The 27,648-nt window shown below is 43.4% G+C and overlaps 2 protein-coding genes across 2 annotated transcripts; one reads left to right on the top strand and one right to left on the bottom strand.

Annotated features, from left to right (window-relative positions):
- The first annotated feature begins 17,143 nt into the window (after positions 1-17,143).
- On the top strand, positions 17,144-17,843 carry LOC127782576 (uncharacterized). Its single transcript, XM_052309838.1, has one exon. The coding sequence runs from the start codon at positions 17,247-17,249 to the stop codon at positions 17,526-17,528; it is 282 nt and encodes a 93-aa protein (XP_052165798.1). The 5' UTR covers positions 17,144-17,246; the 3' UTR covers positions 17,529-17,843.
- Positions 17,844-24,476: 6,633 nt separating this feature from the next.
- On the bottom strand, positions 24,477-26,404 carry LOC127782626 (uncharacterized). Its single transcript, XM_052309895.1, has 2 exons — positions 26,020-26,404; positions 24,477-25,120 (listed from the first exon to the last, which is right to left on the bottom strand). The coding sequence occupies exons 1-2, from the start codon at positions 26,234-26,236 to the stop codon at positions 25,056-25,058; spliced, it is 282 nt and encodes a 93-aa protein (XP_052165855.1). The 5' UTR covers positions 26,237-26,404; the 3' UTR covers positions 24,477-25,055.
- Between the last annotated feature and the right edge of the window lie 1,244 nt (positions 26,405-27,648).

Raw genomic sequence — 27,648 nt, 5'->3', positions numbered from 1 at the left:
TAATTAGCCACCTTTCTCAACCCCTACTTTTCACAGGGATAAAGTTATCTTGCATAACTTTGGGGATATGTTGCATTTGATGACACCTTATTTGCTTCTCCTAGTATAAAACTTAATATTTCAAAATATCTTCTTCAAAGTTTCTGTTCGGCTATACACTACACAGCCATCGGTGATGTGCCACAGATGTGCAAAAAAGTAGCAGATGGCTGCGATCTAGGGGTGGAAACGAGCCAAGCCTCGCTCGGCTCGGCTTGTAGTGGCTTCTAACAAACTAGGTTTGGCTTGGCTTGGCTCGGTTAGGGAAACAAGCTAAAACTTGAGCTTGGCTCGGCTCGTTTCCTGGCTCGAGCTAGCTCAAACTGGCTTGCAAGCCTTCATGTTAAAACATTTCTTCATATATATTTTGTAACTATTAAAAAAAGTAAGAATAAATCATCAGCATGTAAAATTTAAATAAGTTTATATATTCAATTCTTCAAAATCTTAATGATAAATTTTAAGTTGACAAATAATAACACCATATAAAGTAAAATAATAGATATAAACACACGATGGCCTAGACTCGCGAGCCAAAACAAGTGGCTCGCGAGCTAGCTCGGCTCGGCTCATTTCAGCAACGAGCTAAAAAGAAGGCTTGGGCTTGGCTCGTTTGGCTTACGAGCCGAGCCAAACCAACCAAGCTCGAGTTAAGCCCGAACTGAGCTCACGAGCCCAAGCTTTTTTTCCACCCCTACTGCGATGTAGCGGCAGTGTATGGTAGTGTATCCAAACAATCCCATCCCTATATATGTCTGTAACATCCCAGCCTAGGGATTAATAGGATTACTAGAATACTCATATCAACAAAAAGAAGCCGATCTCTAAAAAACTCTGAGGTTAAACGTGCTTAGCTTAGAGCAATTTCGGGATGGGTGACCGATCGGGAAATTCTTTTCGATTGCGCATGAGTGAGGACAAAGTGTGCAAAAAAGACTTGTGTTGGTTTGTGAGGACAGCCTATGACCTATGAAAGCTACCAGATGTAAGCGGGCCCGGCTTGGGAGAGGCGGGACGTTACAAAATGGTATCAGAGCCGACTCTCGCGGTTTCACGGGCGCGTGTGTCGCAGTTGCGCAGGCATGGTGCGTATGGCTGGTGTGGACCCGGAGTGGTCACACAGTATGGCACATGCGTTGGCACTGGACACACAGACGTGGCCAAGAGGGGATGTTCTTGGCCTGGAGGGACGTGGCCAAGAGGGGATGTTCTTGGCCTGGGGTTGATCGATGGGGGCGTCGATCTCTCTTAAGGGGGTGAGGATGTAACATCCCAGCCTAGGGCTTAATAGCCTGGGGTTGATCGATGAGGGCGTCGATCTCTCTTAAGGGTGTGAGGATGTAACATCCCAGCCTAGGGCTTAATAGGATTACTAGAATACTCATATCAATAAGTTGCAACTTCTTTTCCGGAAGCCAATCCCGATTGCGCATGAGTGAGAACAAAGTGTGCACAAAAGACTTGTGTTGGTTTGTGGGGACAATCTATGACCTATGAAAGTTGCTAGATGTAAACGGGCCTAGCCTGGGGGAGGCGGGACGTTACAATGTCACTATTTGGTTTTACCTCTGTTACGAATATTAAGTGGGTAGGCTTTTAATAAGATATCCACATGGTTAACGGTGTATCGTTAGCCTTTGTCTTTTTAGTATAGTATGTGTTTGGATATTTGCAGGAATGTTGTTTGCGTGAGTATGCATCTTTCCTACAATAATAAGGGCATGCTCATATTACTATCAAACTAAATGCATTCACATATTTATTAATTTTACTACAAATGGTGCTTCCTCCGTTTTATATTATAAAACTTTTTAGTATTATCTATATTTATATATATGTTAATAAATCTAGATATATTCATTAACATCTATATGAATATGTGTAATGCTAGAATATCTTATAATATAAAACAGAGGGGGTATAATTCTAAATAACATCAATATGAACAGACTATAAATAAAAAAAAGAAAAGAAAAGGCCGAAGTACAAGTCCTCTCCAAATAAGCCGGAAGCAGAGGCGGAACCATCCGGCTCTTGCTGAAGACAGAGTGATGCACTTCTGCCATACTCCCTCCATTCTAAAATAAGTGTAGTTTTAGCACTATTCATGTTCAACGTTTGACCGTTCGTCTTATTTGAAAAAAGATTATGGTTAGTATTTTTATTGTTATTAGATGATAGAACATGAATAATACTTTATGTGTGCCTATTTTTTTTAATATTTTTTATAAATTTTTCAAATAAGACGGATGGTCAAAGCGTTAAACATGGATATTTATGGCTGCACTTATTTTGGGACGGAGGTAGTACTATTAATCTAGCCGAGAACTTGGTAGTCATCTGCATTGGACAATAATTCTCCTATATACTCTACGACACGTTGGCCAATCATTGATGGCGCTATGTTTTTAGAGGTTATTAATTATAAATTAATAATTTGCTAGTTAGTCAACCACAACTACACCTTACGACTTACGTTCAGTATCAAACAATATTAGGATAGAGCCATACACGGACAAACTTCACCAACTACTTGACAAGAAGTGATCCTCCTCTTCGGCCTTTTTCTGTGAGAGTTGGAGTGCACGTCCTCGCACGTACGCGCGCGCTACATCTAATCGGTGGCTCCCGATTTCCATTTGGGCAAAACTGGCGGCGGCGTGATCCAGACATCCAGTCCAAGCACTGACCCCTGCTACTTTGCCCACTTGAGTCTATCAGATGCATGCACTAGCTAGAATACAGTACATGAATCTCAACGTAAAACTTACAGTCAAGCTAACATGCATACCGTACGTCAGTCTCAGTCTCGATCGTGATGCCCATGGGATCGCATACTGGCAGTGTTCACTTCGACCGGTCCGGTCTCTCTACAGGCGCCGACGACGCCCGTGCGCGCGCGGGCGAGTCCGATTTACACAGCGACGTGTGTCCGTACGTCGCTCGTCACCGCCGGCCGGCCCATGTTGCGTGCATCGGTCCATCGATCCCGGCCTGGCCCGGGTTAGCCATATGCAGTAGAGTAGTCGTCGTCGTGATTAATTAACACATCACCCTCCGTGCAGATGGAGGGAGGGATGGATTTGATATTGGGGCCCCCGCCGGGCGGGCGTGCGCGTGCGTGCGTGCATGGACGACGTGGTGGGGACTGGTCGATCGATCGAATCCACACTGCGGGAGTACACGTGCATGGGGTTCAATTCAACGCTGTCCACGGGGCGACCGCGACGTGCACATGCGCGTCGTCCCCTCCCCACCCCGTCCCCCTGCCCCTCTCACCTCGTCGTCTCCATCGAACGACCGATCGATCGAAATCGGTCTCCCCACTTCCCCTGCCACGCACCACATGCGCCCGCCCGCACGGGGGACCGGCCTCCCCTCCCTCCCCCGTCCGCCGTGCGCCCGCGTGTGTGTGATCGATGGAGGACGTACGTGTGCCATGCGTTCGCGCATGCAAGCTGCGGTGAAGGCGGCCGAGGCGAACCTATTCCGATCCCCAACACGAATTAAATTTAAAAATATACTGTTGATTCGTTTTTTTCTCAGAAATATTCGGGATGTAAATTTTATCGTCGATCTTACACAATCGTTCCGTGAAAAGTGACGTGAACGTGACGACACGAACGATATCGCACAATGACAGCGCGAGACCGCATGGTATCGCGCAGTGATCCGCACGGTCTCGCACGATGAAACAGCGACAGCAAAATCGAGGACTTGCACGGTGGCAGCGTCAGACCACGCAATCTCGCGCGGCCAAACCGTGAGACCGAGCAGTCTCGCTGGACGACTGCCAATGCCGATTGTAAATTGTTAATCAGTGATTAATTATCCGCTAAGTATAAGTAATCACTTGGATAATTAATCACTAATTATTATTAATTATTGTTAATTAAAGTAATTAATCACTAATTAAACAGCACCGCTGGACAAGACGTTCGGCCTCGTTAATTTATTGTGCGAGACCGTTCGGTCTCGTTGTTTTATCTCGTGGTACCGCGCGGTCTCGCGCTCTCACAGCACGACACCGCGTGCGTCTTCACCCTCACATCGCTTTCGCGCAACGGTTGTGCGAGATTGATGATATATTTCTGCTAAAAAGTTTACGTCACGAATATTTCTGACAAAAAAACAAATCAACCGAGTATTTTCAAATTTAATTCTCCCCAACACAGCCTGCAGCTGCCGCGCGCGGCTGGGGCCGAGCGGCTCGTGCGCGAGACAGGCGGGGAGGCCAGCAGCCAGCGCGCGCCTCGTGTGCAGCTGTGCATGCATCGTCGTCGGGCGTACGCATATGCATCCGGTTATCCAGTACACACCGCGTCGGTACGAGTTTGGCCGGCGCTTCCAGCATTCCCTGCGTGATGATACTACGCTCGTATGCACGCAGGCAGGCAGCTGGGGGCTCTCGTCAGTCGCATATAAATACGATGGTTTCCTCTTGGTTCTATTCGGCCAATCATATATAATACGTGACCACCGTACCTCTCCCTGCATACCTCATGCATACACATATTATATACTTTTATAATATATATACGCGCGCGTTGCGAATGCATTTAACACACGCGACGAGGTTTCATACAAAAGGACGAAACTTGAATGATCATTCGACTGATCGATCGATCATACTCCACAAATTAATCTGCAGAGCTTTAACATTAACTAACTGTGAGCTTCGATCGAGCGGGTCCTGCATGCTGCGGCTAGCTCATGCTACACGTACTGTTGTTAATGTTTCCCCAGTTTATTATTAATTGGAAAAGGTCAGCATTATCTTCTGAACTATTGACAGCAGTACGAATTACCTCCTAAATTTAATTACCAGATATTTTACACTCTAAACTTCTCAAACCGGATAAATTACTCCCCTAATCCAATCCAAAATATTTTTTTGTCTTACGTGGCAATCCAATAAAAACTTTTTTTTAAAAAAAAAGGAAGCCATTGTCATATACACCATACCTCCTTTTTTTTAAAAAAAAACATGGGAGCCACTTGTCATATACACCATACCTCCTTTTTTTAGAAACATAGCACAAATGAATTACCTGTAAATACGAGCACTCATGTCAAGTATACGACTTGAACCAGAGTGGGTGGGTTGGGTCCACCACAAGGAATATAACCAGTTGAGCTACGGTCGCTTCGCCTATACACCATACCTATACCTCTCATTTATCTCTCTGTTGACACTAGTGGGTGCTGCAGGGACGACGGGCACAACAAAGAGGGCGTTGGAGGTGGCAGGCAGCATCAAGGAAGGGGTCATGATGTGGTAGGCAACGGGCAACAATGAGGAAAGCACAGAGTGGGAGTGAGCGACGGCAAGGAGGGTGCAATGAGCAGTGACGAGGTGGATGCTGAAGGCAGTAGACATCAATGAGGAAGGGGCTACCGCGCGGCGGGCAGGGCTGGAAGCGATCGACAGCGAGGGGGGTGCGATGGGGAAGGCGTCGTTGGCAACAAATGGCATCAAAGGGGGCACAGTGAGTGGTGGCAAGGTGGACCTGGCGACACCCATGCTTCCACTCCCATTTCTTTTCTCGTCAGCTGGAGAAGGAATAAGCGGATGTGGATTTGGCAATCGGCTTGGCTGCTAGCTTGATTGGAGATTGAGGGTGAGGGAGAAGAGATGAAGAAGGAAGAAGGAAGAAGGGGAAGGACTGAAGGCAGCCGCAGTCGGCGAGCACGTGCCGTTGGAGTCCTCATAGGTTCCATTGCTGCCAACCTCTATTGAAGAGGAGGGAAGACGGGATCCCCCTGCATGAGCTTACCTCTCCGTCGGCCTCCACGAATCTTCTTCATTGGCCATCACTGTTGTCGCCACCACCTTCCTCCACGAGCCATGGAGGGTGCTTGTTGGCTCGTCGCCTCCTCTGTGGTCTGGCGGCTCCGACTAGTTGGGGATGAAGAGAATGGGGAAGAAAGGAGAAGATGGTTACATATATGTGGGACCACCCATTATTTTAGTAAATATTGCTAACTACATCATCCCTGCCTAGGTCAAAACCGCCTAAAACAGTGCTTGGGAGAGAGGAGGGGTTAATTGTCCGGTATGAAAAAGTTAAAGGTGTTGAATGTCTGGTATTCAAGTTTAAAGAGATAATTCATACTGCACAATAGTTCAGGGTGATTCAGACTATTTTTCCTTATTAATTAGTTTTCGCGGTTTGTGATAGGATGAGCGAGTAGTTTTATTGTTCTGCTTGTGTGATTGATCGCGCTCTTCTTTTCAAAGGCTGCATTCTATTTAGCTTATCAACTTAGCTACTTCATCGTTTATAGTGAGCATGTTTTTAGAACGGCTTAAACTATGTGTTTTTAAGTTTTTTATGGAAAAACAAATAAACCCTTTTTCAAGTTTTTAATAGTTACCTTTTCCATTTCATATTATAAATCCTTTTGACTTTTTTCTAGTCAAGTTTATTTAAGTTCGATTTAGTTTATAGAAAAATATAATAGCATTTTTAAAACAAAACAAACATATTATCATAACCTCCTAATTAGGAGTGGATAACAAACTAGCTCAGCTTGTTAAGGCTCGACTCATTTGAGATGTTACTAATAAAGCAACTTAGTTTGGCTCATTAATTTTAACGAGCTAAAAACTAACTTAGTTCGGTTTGCGAGCTAACTTATTAAACTTGTTAGCCTCGTTGACGAGTTATATCTCATTCATATAACCTTTTAAATTTCAAATCTAACATTATCGTATATTAACATGATAGTAGCACTAACTAATTAATAAGAACGCACTAAACACAAATAGTTTAGATGTAATTAAAGACTAAGCATTAGTTAAGAAGCATTAAGCATATAAAAAATATAATGATCTTTTACACTAGCGAGCTAAATGAGTAGTTTTTAAGCTAAAACCCCATCTTGACTTGTCTCATTATGACTATGTGCTCAAGCCGATACGAGGACCCATCTTAACTTGACTCATTATGACTATGAGATCAAGCCGATACAAGGACGAGCTTTGAGTTTTTTTTTTACACCCTACTCCTAATGCGTTTGATCAAGCATGGGCACATCATGTTTCTTGGGCAATCCTCCTCAATGCATCGAGGCTAGATCCACTGCGGACAAGCGCAGTGTTGCATGGGGATGAGCTAGAAATTAAACGATACGACACTTGCAAAGAAACAAACAGAGAAAAAAGGTCGAGGTTAAATCAATGATCGTAACTTTTGTAATGTCGATCATCCTTAAGCTTATCTTGGACCGGATTTGTTTGGTGCTTGCTGTAAGTACTGGTATCACGTCAAGGGTGATATGTAATAGTGATATAGAAACTCTTTAAAAGTCCCGTGGTAATGAAAATCAAGCACATACATACATAGGGTGGATGGTGGCATGACTAGTGGCCAGTGTCACGATATGTTGATTGAGAGGAGTAGCTTTCGGAATGTAAGCTTCAGCTAAACAAGTTAACAGGCATATTCTATTCCTATATTGCCATCCAAACAGTGGAGGATCTGCCGTGGGGAAGGCAGGGTCTCGAACCCCCAATAATGATGCAATCATGGGAGCCCCAATTAAACTCACACTACAATTTTCTACTATCATATATCCATTAGAAAAAGGAGTTATGATTTTATATAGTTTGTTCAAATCCTCCTATTAGTTTTTTCTAGATTCACCCCTACATTCAAACTATGTCAATTGATCAATACAATTGGAAAGATCAAAAAGTTGTGTCCTCGCTACAAACGCTGCATCGTAAGCCAACTTTTTTGTAACATCTTGTGTGTGAGTTGACGTATTGAAGCCCGTTCTTTCAGGCCATGTGGCCGATGTGTTGCATTGACAGTTTGTTGAGCCAATCGCGGAGTACCGATTTTTTTATATATAATAATTAACAACCTATTAATTAAATATCTAGTAAATGATAGATGGAAATTTTAATTGTAGGATGGATGCTAAACGCTATAGCGTCCAGGAATGGACGCTCTTCGTAACAATGTCCAGACCTGGACGCTGTATTGAACGACGTCCAGCATCCCGTCAGCATCTTCGTAACAATGTCCAGACCTCCTTGCGCCAGAGGCCGCTGCCACCAGTGACCGCTCGATAGCGACGTCCTCTATGCGGACCCTAGTCAGGTTTTTTGTGCAGTCGATTGTTTCAGCAATAAGATTGTTTCATACTGATAGATTTACTATTGTTGTTTGTGGTGCCATGGTTCCATCAAGTTCTCCAAAAGTATCAATACAATGAAGTATTTGACTATTGGGTATACTTAGGAAAAGGTTGCAGTATAGAGCATGGAGATAGGAGTGCCCACACAGAAGATGGCGGAGGCCAAGCTAGTGACTCAACAAACAGTAACTCTGTGAGAATCAGCTAGCTGCCTTAGTTTATCTTGGTGAAACTAACATTTTCGTTTGATTTAGGTTTTCGGGAAGTTCAACACAAGTAGTTGAGTGCCAAGAAAAGTTTCAAGAAGCACAGTGCAACTAGCTTATATATTTAAGTGAGCTTTTTTAGATTGTGGACGTTTCATCGTATGTATAAGAACTTATCTAGTGTCCGGATATATACTTGGTTTGAATCGTTTTGTTTGCCTAGTTGATGCAAGAACGTATTGTACCTACTGTTAACGACGAAATTTGGTAAATCATGCATCGGATTTGGAGTTAAGGCCAAAGCGGATTTGGGAGGAAATCGATAACGGAAACAGGGTATGAATCGGCTTCGGAACCGCATCGGCTACAGTGCGCATCGGCAGTTACCGAATCGGACAAGGCAAGCCGATGTAGCCGATTCCGGCAAGATGATATTGGAATCATTGTCGGATTGAGTTGACGTGCTTCATGATGATTGCCACGTACGGATCGAGTCCGAAGAAGGCAGTTGTATCTATTAATTAGGAATAGTTTGTTAGTTTCCTTTTATCTTTAGGAAAGTGTGTTTAGTGTCCTATAAGGACTTTATCTTTTCCTTTTATCTTTAGGAAAGTTTCTTTCTTGTCCGACAAGGACTTGTATCAACCTATGGGTATAAATGTGTACACCCGGGGTCATTGTAATCAATCAATCGCTACGATCAATACAATTCGGCGCATCGCCACCCTTTTTACTTCTACTTTTGTTTTTACGTTCCGGCGGAACTTGGCACCCGACGTGGGGCTACATCGTCTTCGATCTTCGGCGAAGGGATAAGTCCAATGTTCCGCCGGTCCAGGCAATTGTATCGTCTACGTCGGCGTCGTTCAAGGCTGCATCAGTACATTCGACCTCTTGGATTGCTCTGGTTTGGATGATATATTTGCCTACCTATTTATCATATGTCTCTGTTAATCTAGTTTTAGCATATCAATTTAGCTCTATCGGCTGCTTCTCGTTTTAGGGTTTCTGCCGGTATCGGCTAAATCGCGTTGCTAGATTAGATTAGCTTAGACATCTACCACCCTGAAAACTTAGTCAACGGCTTGATTGTCTAGATATTATGTTTCTTTTCATACTTAGTGCTGCATCAGTTAAGTTTGATCTACTAAGTCGTACTTAGAACCATAATCTCTAGCCTCCTTCTTGATTGCCAATAAGGGTTTCATCGGGGTTTCAGCCGATGAATTATCTAGACGTTGCATCGGCTCATAAGGATTGCATATACATATAAGTTGGATTTAGCCGATGACAACAAAGGTTTCACTGTTTAATCTAATCTTATAGATTTCATGACATTGGGCCTCCAGCCTATGTATGCTTTAACCTTCAGATCAGTGCTTATTCTATTATATCAATGCTAGCCGATTGGTTTATACTTGATTATATTGTTATTTTATTACATCATCATCAGCCGATTGCCTTTATATTATTATCTACATTGGACATATAGCCGATTGCTTAAACGCTATCGCTATCGGCTTGTCAGCCGATCGGCTGTTTTGATATACTATTTGCATATCTTGCCAGTTGCAGGATCAAACTGACTGGCACGCTAGCATCTCACCAAGATTTGGACCTGCACTGGAGTTAAGCAGATCTCCCAGGCCGGTGTGTTCGATTTTTTCGTCAACACCTACCCAGATTGTTTGTCCTGTATTTGTAATTGACACAATTGGCTGGATTATTGAAATATATGAGTATAATTTATGTAGAACCATATTACGTTGATACGATATGCAGCGATATTAAAATGAATCAACATACCTATATATAACTACAAATTGATTGATCCAACAACGAGCTATATATCTGTTTTAGAGGCAGCCGGACCAGATAAAGGAAAAGCTAACGCATGCGTGGGCACTTCAAAGGCAAAAATTATAGAGTGATAGCATATAATTGAGTAATTAAACATGCTCAATCGCCAACAAAGTGATCGAGCTAACGTTGCTTAGGACAACACAAAGGCTCGCTAGCAGGAGATGTCAACAAGCGCTTGCAGTGGCCGGTGTGGTAAGGCAGTAAGGCACATTGGGTCGCACCAGACTGTGGACGCTGTGAAGAAGTGCGTCCCGAGCTGAACGTGTATTATAACAGCGTCCACACTGTGGACGCTGATGACAATAGCGTCCTTACTACCTTAGTAAATCCCTACAGCTAATTGCTACTTATTTAATTTGTGAAGGATTAGTTATTATAGATAAAAAAATCGGCGCGGAGTATGGATCGATGGATCAGTGGATGCGCGCGCGTACGTACGCTCGCCGGCCGGACAGCCAGCTAGGCCGCTGTACGTACGCGATCGGGAAAAGATTCGGGCCTGCGGCCTGTCGCTTGTATCGTGGAGCTGTCTGGCCAAATTGTGAATGGACGGCTGGACTGACGGCAGCACAGTGCCATATTGCCATATCGATCGTTCTTTCCAGCCCACAGCTGCCTAGCTACTCGCTCATGGCCGCCCTCGCGCGTCTGCCATTTGCGTGTTTCCTGCAGCGAAACCACGCGGCCTCGCGCAGAGAAAGAGAGGAGAGGGAGATGCGTGGCGTCTCGTCGTCGGTCGGTCGATCGATTCGGCGGTGCCGACGTCGAGATGTCCCATCCGCCGCCGCGTCGGGCGGCGGACCGGCCAGCTAGCTAGCTATTTGAGCATTCCGTGATCAGGATGTCCAGATTGGCAACGTGCTGATTGCTGAACGGCGAGAGTCGGCAACGCCGACCAACAAGAGCAGCACAGAGAAATTAAGGGACTATTTGAATCAAAGGAATTTCAAAAGATTGTAATTCTATAGGATATTTTTTTATGTAGCCCTTTGATTTAAAAGATTGAAGTTTTTCAAATTCTATAAAATTCCTATGAAATGACTTATTCCATGTAAGTTTTGGATGAAACTTAACAAGAGGTCCAACCTCTTGTAAAAAATCTTTTGAGTCTATTTCTCTCATCTAATTTCTGTGTTTTTCTTGTGGTCCTATCAAACGATCATTCCTATGTTTTGCAATTCTCTGTTTTACACTTACATTCCTGTCAGAATCATATGTTTTTCCTATTCTCCCGTTTTTTTCATTCCTCTACTTTCTGGTAATTGGGGATCTCAAGTCAGAGATCAAAAGAAAACCAAGTGAAAAACGGAAGAGAGAAAAGAAAATAAACAGGAGGGAGAGAAAAACTGGAGGAAAAAAAATAAACACCTGTCGGCATGCTGTGCTAGGGTCTCGATCAGTCTGATTGCACTGCAGAAAACTGGAAAGGAATGAGCATCTCTTCTATAACAGGGCGGTGCTGGTTACCGGGTGCATAATATAGGGTCTTGCAATTGGCATTACTCCTCTCTAAGATGTTCACGAATCCTAATGATGTGCAAAATCAGTATCATCATTGTTCAGTTGTGATGTTCCATTTCCACGATCAGCATGATTACCTCTGACAAATTTCAAACAAAAATCCGATAAACCTCTGGATCCCAATGATCTATAGTATCTATCTTAACACAAGAGATGAAAAAAAAAATCTGATTCTAAATTGGTGGTGGTGGATACACACTAGCATTGCTTCCTGAAGGTGGTAGCCAAGAACTTGGCCCTCGGCACTGTGGAGACGTTGCCTCGGCTCTCCTGTTGCTGCAAGAGCATCTCGGTGCAAACCCATGTTCCCAGCTCCAACAGTGCTTGGGAGTGGCACATGTATTGTCCGGGGAGCTGATGATTTTTTGGATTAATGCTCTCCTTTTTATTAGTTGAAACAGCACTTTCATACATATATAGCAACCTTTAAGTTAACACCCTGCCCTGTTTGCTGATCGAAAACCAACTGCCAGATGAATGCGCAAAAGAAAATTTAAATGTGCAGGTCAGAAAAAGGTTGCAGTTTTTACAAGGTGCAAAAAGGCGAAAACCCTGATGATATATTTTGGGGGGAGATTTCACATTAAGATTTAAGATCTTAATCTTGTTGTTATTTAGATGGATCCAAATATTAATCATTTCTTCCCACAATGATTATTAGCAATGCACTGAAGGGTCAAATAGAAAGGATATAAAAGGGGAAAATAAAACAGGCTTGATCATCTCCTCAGATCCTCTCCTTTGCTATCATGACCTCAGCTTCATCAGTGATATTATGAAATACTGAATTAGACGAAACATACACCTCGCATTCGCCCCTCCAGTCTTTCTATATCAATATATTGAAAGTTATTCTTCATCCGATCGAAAGGGTTTTCAGATCTCAGTACCCTATGATTTAATTTATTAAAAAAGCACAAATTGGCCATGTGTGTGCAGGGCCAGTGCTGCAATTGGGCACCTGGTGACAGTGAAAACATTGTCATGGAAGCCTGCAGCTAGCTTAGCTTCTGGCAACATTCATGCCACAACTTGACAAAGATCACATGGAACTTCCCAATGATTGTTGCAGCCATTGCTAACCATATCCGGTGATTAGAACTGTGGCATTTGCTTTAACCATATTGCAGCTAACAATGACAAATAAATGAACATACCTTAATTTTGTCTCTGACAGGACTAGAGTATTAGCTCACCGGAGTTCATCTCTACCAATGGTACTGCAGACCAGTAATTAATAATGTGCAACGCTACTTCACTGATCTATCTAACAAGATATTTGCTTCGGTCCAGCAAAAAGTACCTCGAGGTACCAGTACTTCACGGTACCAAATCATTTATAATCGTTGGATCTAGCTGGGCAGGATAGCCATTGTTAGATCCAACGATCGAAAATGATTTGGTACCGTGAGGTATCGGTACCTCAAGATACTTTTTATTAGACCAGAGCAAATCTCATCTAACAAAGGCAGCAACTTCATTTGAACACTTCAATTATATTCTTGCAAGAAACAATGAATTTCCGAATTCCAAAGAGAGCCTACGTCTATGGAGAAAGAGGTAGATAGGCTATGTTAGGTTGATGCAGAGGTGAAACAGTTATTGCCAATCTGGTTATATAAGTTCTTGTGGGGCAACAAGTTAGCATAGGGGCAGCTACAGAGGTGATCAGGCAGGACAAAGAAGAAATTAAACCATGTAGCTTGTTAGGAAAATAATGCAAAAGTGTCATATAAAAAAATAGGTAGGGTAAGACTCAGGGGCTGTCCAACTTGAGACATAAGTATGGTAAAACCCAGGCCCCGGATAACCTAACCCATAGCCCATAACCCAAGGCCTAGAACGAAAGGTCAATTGCACAGCGTAAATTATTACCATGCTAATACAAACGCAACCCAAGTTAGATTGGAGTGGCTCGGGCCTTGCACCATCTATAGGGCTCCATCTATAGGTTTGTCCCTCGCACTCAGCGATAGTAAAACATATCTTTCGCGTATTGCTCTCCTTCTAGGTCCTTCTTATTTTCTTCTTTTGCATGACCGACAATAAGCTCGACACAACCCCAGCTATTGCAATCACTAGCTAGTACCTTGGCTAACCGCTATGCTACGGCTACTCATGGCTAGCCATCCCCGCACCTCCATCTATTATCTAATCTGATCAATTTAGCTTATTGTTTCGATTTTAGCCTTGTTCACTAACCAACGAAAAACCAGGCTGACAAACCTATCGATTGTTTAAATAAGCTCTTAAGCTTCAACTAAAGCATAGGATTTTATTTTACCTAGCAATATTTCCTACACAAATTAAGGTGATTCCGGTGGAAATTTTGTAACGCTTCAACAAAAGTACAGGTTGGCAAAGGAGGCCAAAGGGGTAAAGCCTTACCAATTCACTATAATCCATAGTAGGAAAGAATCCTCGTAGGAAGGAGGGGTGTGCAACGGGTTGTTGTAAGCTCCGTGCACTCGAAAAGGAGGGTTTTTCTCCTCATAGAACGGAAGATTCAGTTTTCGTCAGAGAATGGGTGTGCAACTTTTCCTCAAAAATTTAATTTCTTGCAGAATTAGCACAATCCAAAAGGGACCTAAGCTTTTCTTGTGGACCATGTAGATTAAAAGAGGGTGATTAATCCCTATGTGCCGGTGGGCTTAATCAATTGATTAATATGTCCAGTCGCTTGCGATCTCAGCAGCTATTTGTGCAGTGGCCATTTTGGCATCAGGTTGGATTGAGATGGACTGCATGCGAGGACAGAGCCCCATGACAAGGAAGAACAAGTGCACGAGACGTGGAGACGTCAAGCAATTATTACCCAATTTATCGAGCTGTCCTCTCGCCACAACAACTACACGTCCCCCAGCTAGCAGGTGCAGGTCTTATGCCACACTTTTCTTCACCCTTTCTGCAGAAAGATGAACAACACAGCTTATCTCCATCATATCGTGTACTCAACTCATCTAGTGACGACGGTCATGCATGTTTAGGACATGGAATTCTGGGACATATATTTGAAAACCATAAATGAAATAGAATTAGTTTATGATATTATTATAGTACTTATCAAGGCAAATTTACATTTACATTTTTTAAACTAAGCATTAAGTCATTATAGTCAAAGATTAAGAAATTGGACAAAATATTATGGTAAGCGTCAAATATTATGACTAGAGGAAATACTACCTTTGTTTTTTTAATATATAACGCCATTGATTTTTTGATAAACGTTTGATCATTGGTAGTATTGAAAATTTTTGTGCATATGTAAAAAAAAAGTTATGCTAAAGATCATTTGACGATAAATCAAGTCACAATAAAATAAATGATAATTACATTTTTTTTAATAAGATGAATAGTCAAACGTGTAGCACCGTAAAGGGTCTTTCCCATCCTAAAAGCTAGCCAATAAGGTGACGGATTCCCCCACTTATATATTAGATCTCTTACCCTTCCACAACCAATGTGGGACTATTCAGCAATCTCACCCTTCATACATTAGTGTCCCTTCACTGTTTCCCCACGGTCCCTCAGGTATACCGGCCCCGCAAGCACCCACGGTCCATTAGGCCTTCACACACTGTCCGTCAGGTCAGAAATGTTGATCTAGCCAGGCTCTGATACCAATTGTAGGATGGTAAAAGGTCTCTCCCGCCTCAAAATTAGCTAATGAGGTGAGGGGCTCCCCAACTTATATATTAGGTCCGGCAACCAATGTGGGACTATTCAACCAAACATACCTAAAAAGTTACGGCGATATATCTTAAAAAACAGAAGGAAGAATTTATTTGAGGGCCTTAGAACAAATTAAAGTATGATCCTTGAACTCAGAACAAAAAGGTTAATTTCACCGGGTCAAATTTGTCTTATCATCACCCGCCTGTTTTTATCTTAAGGCCTGGTTTAGTTCCCAACTTTTTCTTCTAACTTCCAACTTTTCCATCACATCAAAAACTTTCCTACACACACAAACTTTCAACTTTTCCGTCACATCGTTCCAATTTCAATCAAATTTCCAATTTTAGCATGAACTAAACATACCCTAAATTGGAACATCACTTAAATTTGTGTTTTGACAGATAAGTTAAATAACAAGAGAAGTACAACAGCATATATTCAATTTGAAACCCAGGTCAAATGGACCTGGTTAGTGACATGACAACACATGAAAACAAGCAGGATATAGATTGTAAGCCCACATAGGGCATGTGCCCAAGTTTTTCTTATGTGGTCCAAATAGCTACAGACAATTCTAAGGGAATTAGAAAGCATAGATATATTATCGTGTTCTATATCTCTTCATAAACGTGTAGGAGTAAGATCTTTGATCTTATACATGGAGAGACAAAAATAACAAATCTAACTACAAATGCGACTACTTTTGTCTGATTTCTAGACTAAATTTGACCTTGCATGTTTAAAGAGGATATGTAACACAAGCATATATTGGCTATTTTTTCTCCATTTTTTTATAATTAGATAAACCACATGCAAAAAATAAGGGTCCTCAGGGATTAAAATAGTTTCCAAAACCAGCACAAGAGAAATTAACAAAGCCAAAAAGATGGATAAAAATTAAGCAATAGTACTACAAAACAAAACATACACCCTTACCTACAAGGCTATATGACCATGAGGGGCTGAGAGGCTCTTAATATATAGGTTTTCCTCTTTGGATTAAACTAAAAGCAGGGAGACACCCTACCCCTCGACCAATAATAGTTGCACATATGACCCCTTTTTTTTCTGATTAAGATACATCTTTTCCGTTAGTTTTTATTAGCACGTTTTTCAAACTACAAAACGATACATACGTGTGAAAATTTTCTATATAGAAATTAAGTCAAATATATATATATATATATATATATATATATATATATATATATATAAATTGCCTTAAAATATTAGATAATTTCATTTTTAAGTTTGTAATAATTAAAACTTAATTAATGACATATTAATTACTTTCTTGGTTCTAACTTCGTCTTCATCTTCGTTAGAAACGAAGATTACCATACCCAGGGACGGATTCATGGATACCCCCGAGCCCCTCTTCAATTTTTTCACCATTGTTGATAAGATAGAAGGTGCTAAAGGTCTCTTAATAGTATTTTAGGATAGTTTAATACTGAGATGATATGTTTATGCCGATATACTCTGTATGTTAAGTCCCCCAACTTTTTGTTCATGGATCCGCCCCTGACCATACCCATAAGATATGGTAAGCTCACAGAAACTGATGGCCTTTGATGGCTCCAAGTATACCTCCTTACAGCTCAGTCTACAGCTTTAGAACCTAGTTCTCCTCTTCCCACATGGCCAAGTGAAATCTCTTGCCTTGCTCTCCCCTATAAATACACCACCCCCTCCCTTTACACCCTCACACCTCACTCACTCACACACACACACACTACAACAAGCCTACAACTCATATTGTAGTAGTTGCAGACATTGTTGAGAGAGAGGGAGATGACAAGGAAGTCCATGGTGGCAGTGGGGAGGAGCAATGGGAGGAGCAGCGGTGGAGGGATGGTGTCATTGAGGAGGAGGAGGCCGTTCCAGCTGATGGTGCTGAGGCGGCTCCGGGAGCTGAAGAAGATCGTGCCGGCCACCAGCCGCCGCAGCAGCGGTGGTCGCGGCGGCGGCGGCGCCGACGTCGACGCGCTGCTCCACCGCGCCGCCGAGTACATCTGCGCCCTGGAGGTCAAGGTCGCCGTCCTCCGCAAGCTCTCCGCCATCTACGGCGCTTAATTAGGCTCATGCATATGCACCACGGACAGCCATGTCGCCGCCGCCATCGCCGTTCTGCATGCATGCCAGTGTCGCCGGCCATGCACTGTACATGTAGCCCATGTAGGAAGGAGAACGAAGGCCGGGAGGAGCAGCTAGCCACCTCCATTTCTCTGATCTACCCCTTTCTCTCAGCTAGCTTAGCTCTCTCCCATCTTCTATCACCCCCCACAACTAGTAGTGTAGTAGCATATCATGTGCCTCCTGTAATACAATATGTGATTATTGGTTAATTGGTCACATATGGGAGTGCGTTAATTATCGATCACTTATTAATTAGCCTGGCTAGCTAAACTAGCTGCAGAATCAAAGCTAGCCAAACTGTTTATTCTCTTCAGTTGTTACTACCAAGGAAATGTTTTGACTGGTGTTTGTTAGTTGGCTGGGAAAATGAAGAAATATGCATGCATGATTCAAGTATCGATCAATATATGATCATGATCCAAATTTCTTGCTTCTTCATGGCACTCTCGCCATCTTCATCGATTAAATGCAATGAGAAAAACATTACTACATAGCTAGCTAGCTATCAGCAAAGTACAATTATACAGTACGTGTGGATAAATACACGCGACCATTCAAAACTCAAGGAGAGGAAGAAAAGCAACACAAGTGATAATCCAGCTCTGTGGGTACAGGAGCATTTGGATGCATGGCACCTTGTCGCATTACAAAATAATGGAGTCACTAGCTAGTGGCTGTACTACTCAATTACCCATCATCAGGAGGACGTGCAGCTGTGTCTGTGTGTGCCTACCATACCAGCCAGGCCTAATTGCAAGCGTCCAAAGCAAAGGAGCAGAATATTGAGGGGACTAAATCCATGTGCTGATTATCATCAACCGGATGATTAAAATTGTTAGCTAGCTACTACATAGTAGGGACAGCTATGGATCTTGTTAGATCAGGCTCTCGCCAAGTGAAACAGGTGAGACAAGGAATTCCCTGTCCAGAATCTCATCATCAGAGTCAAGGATTCTTCAAATAACACCAAGTTTTCAGGAAAAAGAAAAATAAAATAAAATGATTCTTCAGGCCTGATCAACATGGCACAGTCTCTCCCCTCTGGATAAGAACACACGCATAAGCACCTGCTATATTAAAAATGAAAGCAGAATAATACTCAAATGTAGAGTACTAGTTTTTTAATTAGTCTCGACCAATCAGATATATTTTTCAAATGGGGCTGTACATTGCTACTGAAAGAGAAGTATAGTTCCTGCCATTGTCAAGTCCATTTCTTCAGGTAGACGGATGGATGGGGCTGCATGCATATGCATTTCATGGTGATGAGCTAGCTAGAGGCTGTGCAGGATTTTGATCCTTTTTACCCATGGGGAATATATGCTCAACATGTCACATCAACTGGTGATCTACAATCCTATACTTGAAAAGGATGGCATGACGAAGAGCGAGAAAGAAAGACAGAGGCTTGTTGCCATTGCCAGCATCGTACGTGCGTGCGGGGGGGTTTAAATTCATGTGTAGTGTGTGTGGATGGTTGGATGAATGGATATCATGCATATACTACTGCTGACCAGATGGATAGCAGCTGGGATATCAGGGGAAGCGTCCAAGGACGGCATGTGCGTGCCAAGCCTTGCTCCCTGATGGCCTCTAGCTTACACTGTGTACTCTTTGGCTCTACTCTTCCGTTCTTGATAGTTGCTACCCCCTGTCAATCTGTCATCACTCAATCACTAGAAGCTTTCAACAAAGTTGAGGTTACATCAAGATAAGTCCATGTGTTTGTTATCCTTAACAAAGATAAGTTAGTGATTAATCTCTCTACTTGAGTTAATTGTATTCAGGAAAGAAGCAGGATTGGAGTACAGAGTACTAAAACTTGGGCTTTGCCCAAAGGAAGGAAGAAGCTAGGTCGCCATTAATCTATATCTAGCAAGTTGTCTCTCAGTGGGTGACAATAAATTCAGCCTTGAGGAGGGGTTTCTCCCCTGTCGGAGCATTGGGGAAAGGGAAGCGCTGGCTGCAGCAGCCAGCCAGCCAGCCTGCAGAAGCGAGCGTGCTGAGCTGAGCTGAGCTGAAGGCCGGTGACAGTAAAGATTCTGCATTTTACAGCACAGCCATGTGGGATATTCCCTTCAGGCTTCGTCTTCGTGCATGCTGATCTGATCACTCACAGCCAGGCTAATGCATGCTTGCTCAGCTACAGGCTTCCAGGTCCATGGCCATGGCGTTTCTCAGCCAGCTACAGCCCTGCCAAGTTGCCAACGCAGCAGCGGATGGCGCCTTGCAAGGCGTGGCAACTTGTGTAGGGCCAGGATTTCTGTGCTTGGGGATAGGTGTTGTGACCTGTGAGGGCAAATGCATTCAATCTTCTCCCCCATGGCTACTTTGTTTGTGACACGTTGTGTTGTGTCATGATTTTGTACTACTATCAGGTTATTCAGTTCTGTCAAGAACTCGAAACAAAAGAAATCCAACATTCAAATGTGGGTCTTGAGCTTTGTTCGGTTTCGTAGTAGAGGGATGTTTGGTTTGGTGCCAACTCTCACCAATGCATGTCTTAACCAGATTCGTCGACGAACATTTGGTTTTTTTTCTATCAAACTATGGCAAGATACCCCCTACCTATCCCTTTTAAAAATGAAGACTTTTACGGTACATTCTACTTGAAGTATATACTTGTAGTATATGAAAGGGTAGATTTGGTATTGTTAAAAATCTGAAAGGGGTTGTTTAGTCATTTTTAATTGAGATTTTTTCCAACGGGATTTATTTTCCATCGATGGTATTTTTCGGATCTCGTCGTCCGTTCGTGATACCAATCCAGTCTACCCTTGTACGCGGTACGCCGGGTAGTCGGCAGCTGCCTTCACGTTGTCTCGCGTGTGGCTCCTCGTACGCAACGACGCCGTCACCGCCGCCGGAGCCGGAAGCGACAGTCTTCGCCGGGAGCAAAGCCACCGTACTGCCATTGTCGTGCACAAAACTATCGCCGCCGTCGGGCCCAGCAGCAGCTGTCCGCTTCCAGAAACTTGCTTCCGTCAGTCTCTAGCGATATAAGTTCTCTTGAGTGTTAAGCCTGAGCCCGTGACAAGATATAACTACTGCATGTGTGCATTAGACTTGTTTGATGATTCAGGCTTCATCCGCTTCAATGAAAATGGATACACAAGCAATAATTAAACCTATCTAGCTCTATCTAATTAGTTCAACTCGAAGTAATTAAGTTAACAAGTCTAATTCTCTACAAACACTTGTGAATTGGTTTATTTGTGAACTTTTATGGTGGTCAAGGTCGGACAAGAGTCCTTGTCCAGTAGAACTATTAATTTGTGATTTGTGCATTACTTATAGTCTATCGCTACCGCCGGGCTTCCCTGCCCTGCTGCTGCCGCAATGCCGCATGCCGCCCTGCTGCTTCCACCTGCCGCTGCCCGGCTGCCCTTGCTGCTGCGAGCTGCCGCAGCTACGCGCCTATGGCACTATCCCCCAGTGGCGGCTTTGACTGGGCGCCTATCGATCAGATCTGACTAAGTGAGGAAATGCGAATTTACAAAATTACCCCCACGCAAATGATGAAAAGACAAATATACTCTATTTAATTTATACTGCAGAATAATTTAGAGAAAGATCAGATTAATTTACACCGTTAGATCAAATATACTGGTAGTATATACCTGCAGTTCAATGTACCGTAAAATTTCTCTTTAAAAATATATTAGCAAAACCATGGGAGGCTAATTTGGAGCCATCAAGGTGTGATGAGGTAAATTTGGCATCGGTCTAAAAACAGTTCCTAGATTTTCAGCACAAACCATACAAAAGAAAACCCTTATTAGGATTTAAATATGCATGTATCTAAAAACCTTTTTATTTTTTTCGTAGATGCCAAAAGGCAAAAGCAGGTTATGTGGCCAGAAACAAACAACTTCGTTTCCCCACAAATAATCCACATATTAAACAAGCAATTGCACATACCATGTTGGAGACATGAAGCCGCTCAGCCACTTAAAGACACAGCCAAGCCAGGCAGAAATCATGGATGAACACCTTTTGCAGTCTTCTTAAAAATCTTAGTTTATGTTCATCCAATCCAACACAATCCAAATACCTGCAAATTATTTCGTTGGTCAAAATTTAAATTAGTTTTGACTGAAACGCACTACAGGGAAGGGAAAGCATAAGTACGAAATTAATCAACAACTAAAACAATCTCACCACACAAGATCCAATCCATAAAGCTAACACCAGATTACTTGAATTTAGCTCAGGCAAAAGACGCAAATAATGGTATGGCTTTCTTTGCAGCACCTGGAGCCCATCCATGTGTGAGCAACTGAGCTTGTTGTTTGTGTGGTTCTACGATTTGGACTATCCAACGTAGACAGGGTTCTGGCTGGAGTAGCATGTGCTCAGCATTAGCCTGCAACAAGACAGATGTGTACCAATTGAAACAACGGCAGATTACTGGATTAGGGCTTGAGCCACATATGACGACTAAATGAGAATTGATGAATACTAGGATGTGGTCCATTCAGGATTCAGCCAGGAGATGACATGAAGAGATAATACATTTCAGATTAAACAAAGAAAAGTTGAAGGTATGCACATGTTAGAGAATGAATGAATAAACCAGAGGAAGTCTGTTTGAAGCCAGGATAGCAAGAATGTCACATGTCATACACTACACAGGCTCGAGTATCAAATAAATGACAACTCTTAGCACATAGGTTCAGGAGCAGCCAGGCATTATCTGGAACACAACGCAGAAAGCAAAACAGCTATGCCTAAAACTACATGGCTGAATTCCCTAGCCAACCCTCAACACGGACAAACAATGATTTACGCTTTGAACTTTGAGCTATCTCGTTATTTCCAGGAAACCTCTGAAACTTGTGGTACTAGCATTCACAACAACAACGAGCAGTCTTAATCGCTTTGGATATCTCATCATCAGCATTCAGCAGCAGAAGTTATACTTCTCCAAGCACCAGAAGAATATGAATATTCATATGGAGATGGCATGACGACAAGGATGCGCCACGCCATGGATCTATCTAATGTTGTTTTAGTAGGAGACTTTAAGGCGCCAAGACAACTGATGTCCTCTCAAAGCAACCGGCAATCATCAAACAAGAGATATGACTCATGATGCATGCGTCTTGATAAGATGTTACAGATACCCATCAAAAAGATGAAGGAGAAGATCAGAAAGAGAGAGAACATATAGTATTTGATTTCTCCTCCCCCCTCCCCCCCCCCCCCCCCCCCCTTGGTTTTGTCCTGAAGACAAAATAGAGGCAACGATGAGAACTTTTATTTTAAAAGGGTGCTGGTGGTGGCGTGGGTCTCTAGCTTAGTGCATCTGCCTTCACATGTAGCAGAGCAGGGTGCACTACTGCACTCCCAAAAGCATATCCATAATGCAAATTCTGCCTGCAGATAGAATCTACCTCATAAACAGACATGCAATGATTGTCACACACCTTCACAGGTTTCACAAAAGTGTCTCTGGTAATCTTGATTTGGCATGAATTAGCATTCAATCACTAGCTTGAATAGAAATCACAGAGATATCTAGCATCGTTTACCTGAACACGGTTGATCATGAGCATTTCTTGATCACAGCAGCTATAAAGGTGACAGTCGCTTCACCAGCAGAAAGCGAAAGTGAACAACCATCACAAGACTGTTCCTGCGTCTTAAGCAGTTAGACCAACCGGTAGCTTCTGCAGGACCTGGAAGAGCAAAGCCAAGGCCTAATAGCCTCTTTTCGGTGCAATTAGTCCAAGGCCATCCAATGATTGTCTGGCTCACTCAACTTTGATTTTAAGTGTCGAGTACACATCCCAGAAAAGGTTCACATAAAAGAACAAGAAATGTCAATTGAACAGCACCAGCTCACCATGCCATCTAATACTATCAGTGAATCAACACCCACCCAAACCATGAAATTCTTCGTCTCCCAAACCTAATTTCCAGTCATTGCACTGAAAAACGCTCAGTACAATCAAATACCATACGAGCAAACCAAGATTAGCTTGCAGGTAAATGCAATGCAAACTCAGTAGCAAACCTATGCAAATGTGGGGGCTCCAGGCCATGTGCACGCATGTGGCTGCTGGTCCTGTTCTTCTGTTCCAACTAATTCAGATTGGCCACCTTTGCTTCCTTCCTTAGGGATTTCTCATGACGCGGACCACTAATTCAATCTCCCCATATCCCCATAGGTAGCACCACAAAAATCTCAGGCATGGTCATGGAAATGTACTTTCTGATAAGTTCCAACAAAGCTGGTGGTCATATTCAACCATGTTTAGATTGGAAGAGATCTCATAATTGTCCATGCTTGCCCTCGTCCGCACGAGCTCGTGGTTGCGTGTGACTAACCTTATTAGACCCAAACAATGTTACACAGGGAGGACAATGATAAGTGGCCCAAGAGACCTAAAGTCTCATGCTTTTTTCTAATCTATGCCCACCAAGCCACCAACTACCACTCGAAAGGGGGTTTTGCAACCTCATCAAACAAAACATTACTAAAAACGCAGGTCATAGATTCCTTAGTGTGTGACGACCGTTTATATCTTTCCCAAAATGCTGGTTCATCATAATTGTTTTTAATTTCATTTTAGAAATGGAAGAGTAAAAATTATATAGAGCAAATGATATTAACTGATGCTGAGAACTGACCTTCATGCAATCAGCTAGGTGACCTGGTTGCGCACCTCGCCCGCCAGGCCGCCAGCCTCTGCCTGCGCTGATGCTCACTCTCTTCTATATTGAATGCCAGAGCTCCTGGCCTAAATTCAAAAAAGAACGCTGCTCCCAATTAGGCATTAGGCAAGTGCCAACAAGGGAGAAATTATTAATCTCTTATTTCTAGCACTATCCAAGTAAACAATATCAATTTGCAAGAGATTCAGACTAGAAGCAAGTCTACAACCCCCAATGCTTCAAGAGATTAATGCCACATCTCTTATTTCATCCTGCTATAAACATATGCTTGTTGGAAATGTCACTAATTCTGAAACAAATAAAGCACGCATCTCATGCCACATTCGTAAGAAAGATAAGTCAGTACTTGACATACCAAATATGTACAACAGTCAAACGCGGTGGCACTTTCCAATGAAAAGTAGGTAATACAACGATACAAATGTTACAAACTTACAAAGATCAAACCACATCACAATGTATCAGGCAACGTATTAGTGTACTGCAAAACGGAGTCAAGAAAGTGATAGCACACTAGTACAGAATGCCATTCAAACAGAAGAAAAATGTACTTGACATGTGAAAAGTGTGGCTGCATTAGAGAGCACACAAGACAAGGTACTGATAGTTAAATGAGTTCCCCACATTAACACAGTTAGCCTTTTACAGGGTATAGGAACTCTAGCAGACAGTTAACTGTTAAGGTACAACATCTATGCATTACAGCAGAAAACAAAAATTAACTAACACTTGTGATAAAAGGCTACAACTCCAGGAAGAACTCCAACTTGTCTGCAAATTCTTCTAGCATGCAGTAAATGTACCTCGCCAAGAGCCTCTGTACTTTTGCACCAAAGCTACCATTTTATCTGCACAATTTGCATGACAATACATTTGTAGTGTGAATAAATGAACACCTTGCAGGACTGTGTTAGACTGAAAATCTAAAATTAACATGCAAAGCAGGAATGCAGGATGTGTTCACTGTTCACTGAAAGCGATATTCCAAATAGCTGCATGTTCAAATAGATGGACATGCATGCATTGAGGGTTGATTTACTCAAGGCGTCGAAGGCTGCAGAAAGTTTTTTGGACATCATTGTTAGTAATGTTGTTTTTTTTTTTTCCTCCCAAGGGGTTCTAGGCTGAGATTGAAGGGAATGAACACTTTTTTGGAAGTTCAATTATTACTCTCTTTTTTTTTTTTCATTTCAGTAGAACTGCCTCGAGCTCGAAGTGCAGTCCAAACATTTGATACACAGAGTTTTGACTTCATAGTGTTCTCGTTTGTTTTCCAAGGCAGTACCTAGTGACTAGTGTGACTTATTTTTATTTTACCAGAAGTATCTCAATTCTAGTGGGCAACAAAACGTTGCCTGACAATTTTCCATTTTGCTCTTTTCAGTAGTTTTGTATCACCATTCACTACAAATGAAAAAAATTGCATCCTTCCTAAACTTTACCTTTCTTAAGACTTAACCCACAAAATCCAGTATTCTAACAAAACAAATGCTAGCCACGGTTGGTTCACCGTAGGATGCAACGAAGCAACACGCTAACAAATAGAGATGGCATTCGAAATAAGCACGGAATCTGCACTGTATCTAGCGGCCTCTTAGTTAAATCTGGGCCGATGAGGCCATTGTTCTAGAGAGGAATCAAGCCCAGCCCGCCCGAAAATTTAGCGCTTAGGATTCTAGCAATCACCACGCCGAGAAAATTCTAGGGCTCATGATGCTTACGAGAATGGGGGGAGTTGGTAACTAACCGGAAGAACCTGCTCCCGCAGGCGGCGAGGAAGGCGGCGGCGGCGGCGGCGGCGGCGAGTTGGATACCAGCGGCGCGTACATGAAGGAGTCGGAGGCGAGGTAGGCGGCGATGGCCTTCGCCATGCTCCCGCCTCCGGCGCCACCAGCCGTCACCTTGCGCCGCCTCTTGGTGAGCGGCGGACTCTTGCGGACGCCGAGAAGCTCCTTCTTCTCCATGGATGTCGATCGAGTCGCGCGTGCTCCCGAATTTCGAGCGGTATTTCGAATTCCAGTTCTTTGCCCGAGGGTTTTTCTGATTTGAGTCGATGCTACTGCAAGAGAAGGGAATCGCGGAAGATGGCAATCTGGAAGAGCCGAAGAGGAGGAGACGAGGAGGGAGGAGGGGATTAACGTGGCGCGTTCTGGAGGCTTCCAGAATTTCGAGGGCGACACGTGGCGAGCCACGAATCCACGTGCGGAGAAGACGTGGAACCTGACGGTGAGTTTGGGCCTTCGGCCCAATGGTATTGGACCACGGGACCATATGCCACCAGTGACGATTTTCTTTTCTAAAAAAAAAAAGTGACTTCTTTTTTTCAAAGAGGGAAAAACAACCTAACTCAATTTCGTTCAGAAATTTATATGTCCACCACTATTAAGGGATTTAGTAATGGGATTTACTGTGTGTTGTGGCCTCGGTCTCTCGTAGCAAGTAGGGGCCGGTGTGGCATCAACCGGGCTAAGGAGACAGTGATAGAGTGTGGAATGGGGACAGCCGGCAAGTAGATGCACCCCTGCGGCTGCAGCGCACGTGCTCGAAGGCTAATCTCTCTTCCCCCAACCGAGCTCGAGCAGTCATTTGGACCTATCGCCGCCTAGCCATCTTCATTGCTTGGCTTCGGCAAGCTGGCTAGCGGCACACTGACGAGGTAGATGGAACGAAACGGCATGGTCTGTAGCTTCTGAAATACCTTGGCACCCCTCCGGCATCGTCGATGATGCCGAGGCTGCGCCCGTCATCCTTAGTGATGAAGTCGTCCGCCAAGAAATCTATTCCTCTTCACACTCCTCCATGTACGGGCCCGGCGCCAGATTCGGTTAGCTTCCTCCTCAACCACTCGTTCTTCCTGATCCCCCACTTTCTTAGAAAGATCCATGGCCAGTTCAGTGAGTTCAAGGTACGCGCCACACATCATGTCGAGCATAGGTGAGGCCGGTCGGAGCTCAAGCGACCAGATGCCTCTACTGAGCTGTGCCTCCGCAAGAAAGGAGGGGTGAGTGGCGGGGAGGTGGGAGAGGACATTCTCCTGCTTGCTTCCTTCTTGCCACCATGTGGCGCCGGCATGGTGAGGTCTCCCGTCCGATGGCTCCAGCAAATTTGATGTCAACTTCATGCCCGAAGCACGGGGGCTCACCTTTGTTAATGCCGTCGAGTTGGTCCTGCATCACAGGAGTTTCTTTGGAAGAACGCCCTAGCATCTCCATCTAATTGTGCACAATGCATCTGCTGCCAATGCCTACTGTACGTGCAACAGCATGCCCCGTGGTGGGATGCAGAACACCGCAGCCACTTTGGTCGGTCGGTGTGAGTGGAGTCAGAAAAATGAGAGGGGAGAGAAAGAGAGGAGAGAAACGTGTCATTGATATGT

Source organism: Oryza glaberrima, chromosome 8, assembly GCF_000147395.1.
Source record: "Oryza glaberrima chromosome 8, OglaRS2, whole genome shotgun sequence".
In the NCBI taxonomy this organism is placed as follows: Eukaryota; Viridiplantae; Streptophyta; class Magnoliopsida; order Poales; family Poaceae; genus Oryza; species Oryza glaberrima.
The sequence above is the reverse complement of the archived record's forward strand: the minus strand, read 5'-3'. Positions and strand labels throughout refer to the sequence as shown.

Excerpts from the sequence above, each read along its gene's own strand:
- LOC127782576 (XM_052309838.1), top strand. The coding sequence starts at position 17,247 with ATGACAAGGAAGTCCATGGTGGCAGTGGGGAGGAGCAATGGGAGGAGC.
- LOC127782626 (XM_052309895.1), bottom strand. The coding sequence starts at position 26,236 with ATGGAGAAGAAGGAGCTTCTCGGCGTCCGCAAGAGTCCGCCGCTCACC. Across the intron at positions 25,121-26,019 it reads TGCGGGAGCAGGTTCTTCCG|ATAAAATGGTAGCTTTGGTG; the intron begins GTTAGTTACCAA and ends CAAATTGTGCAG.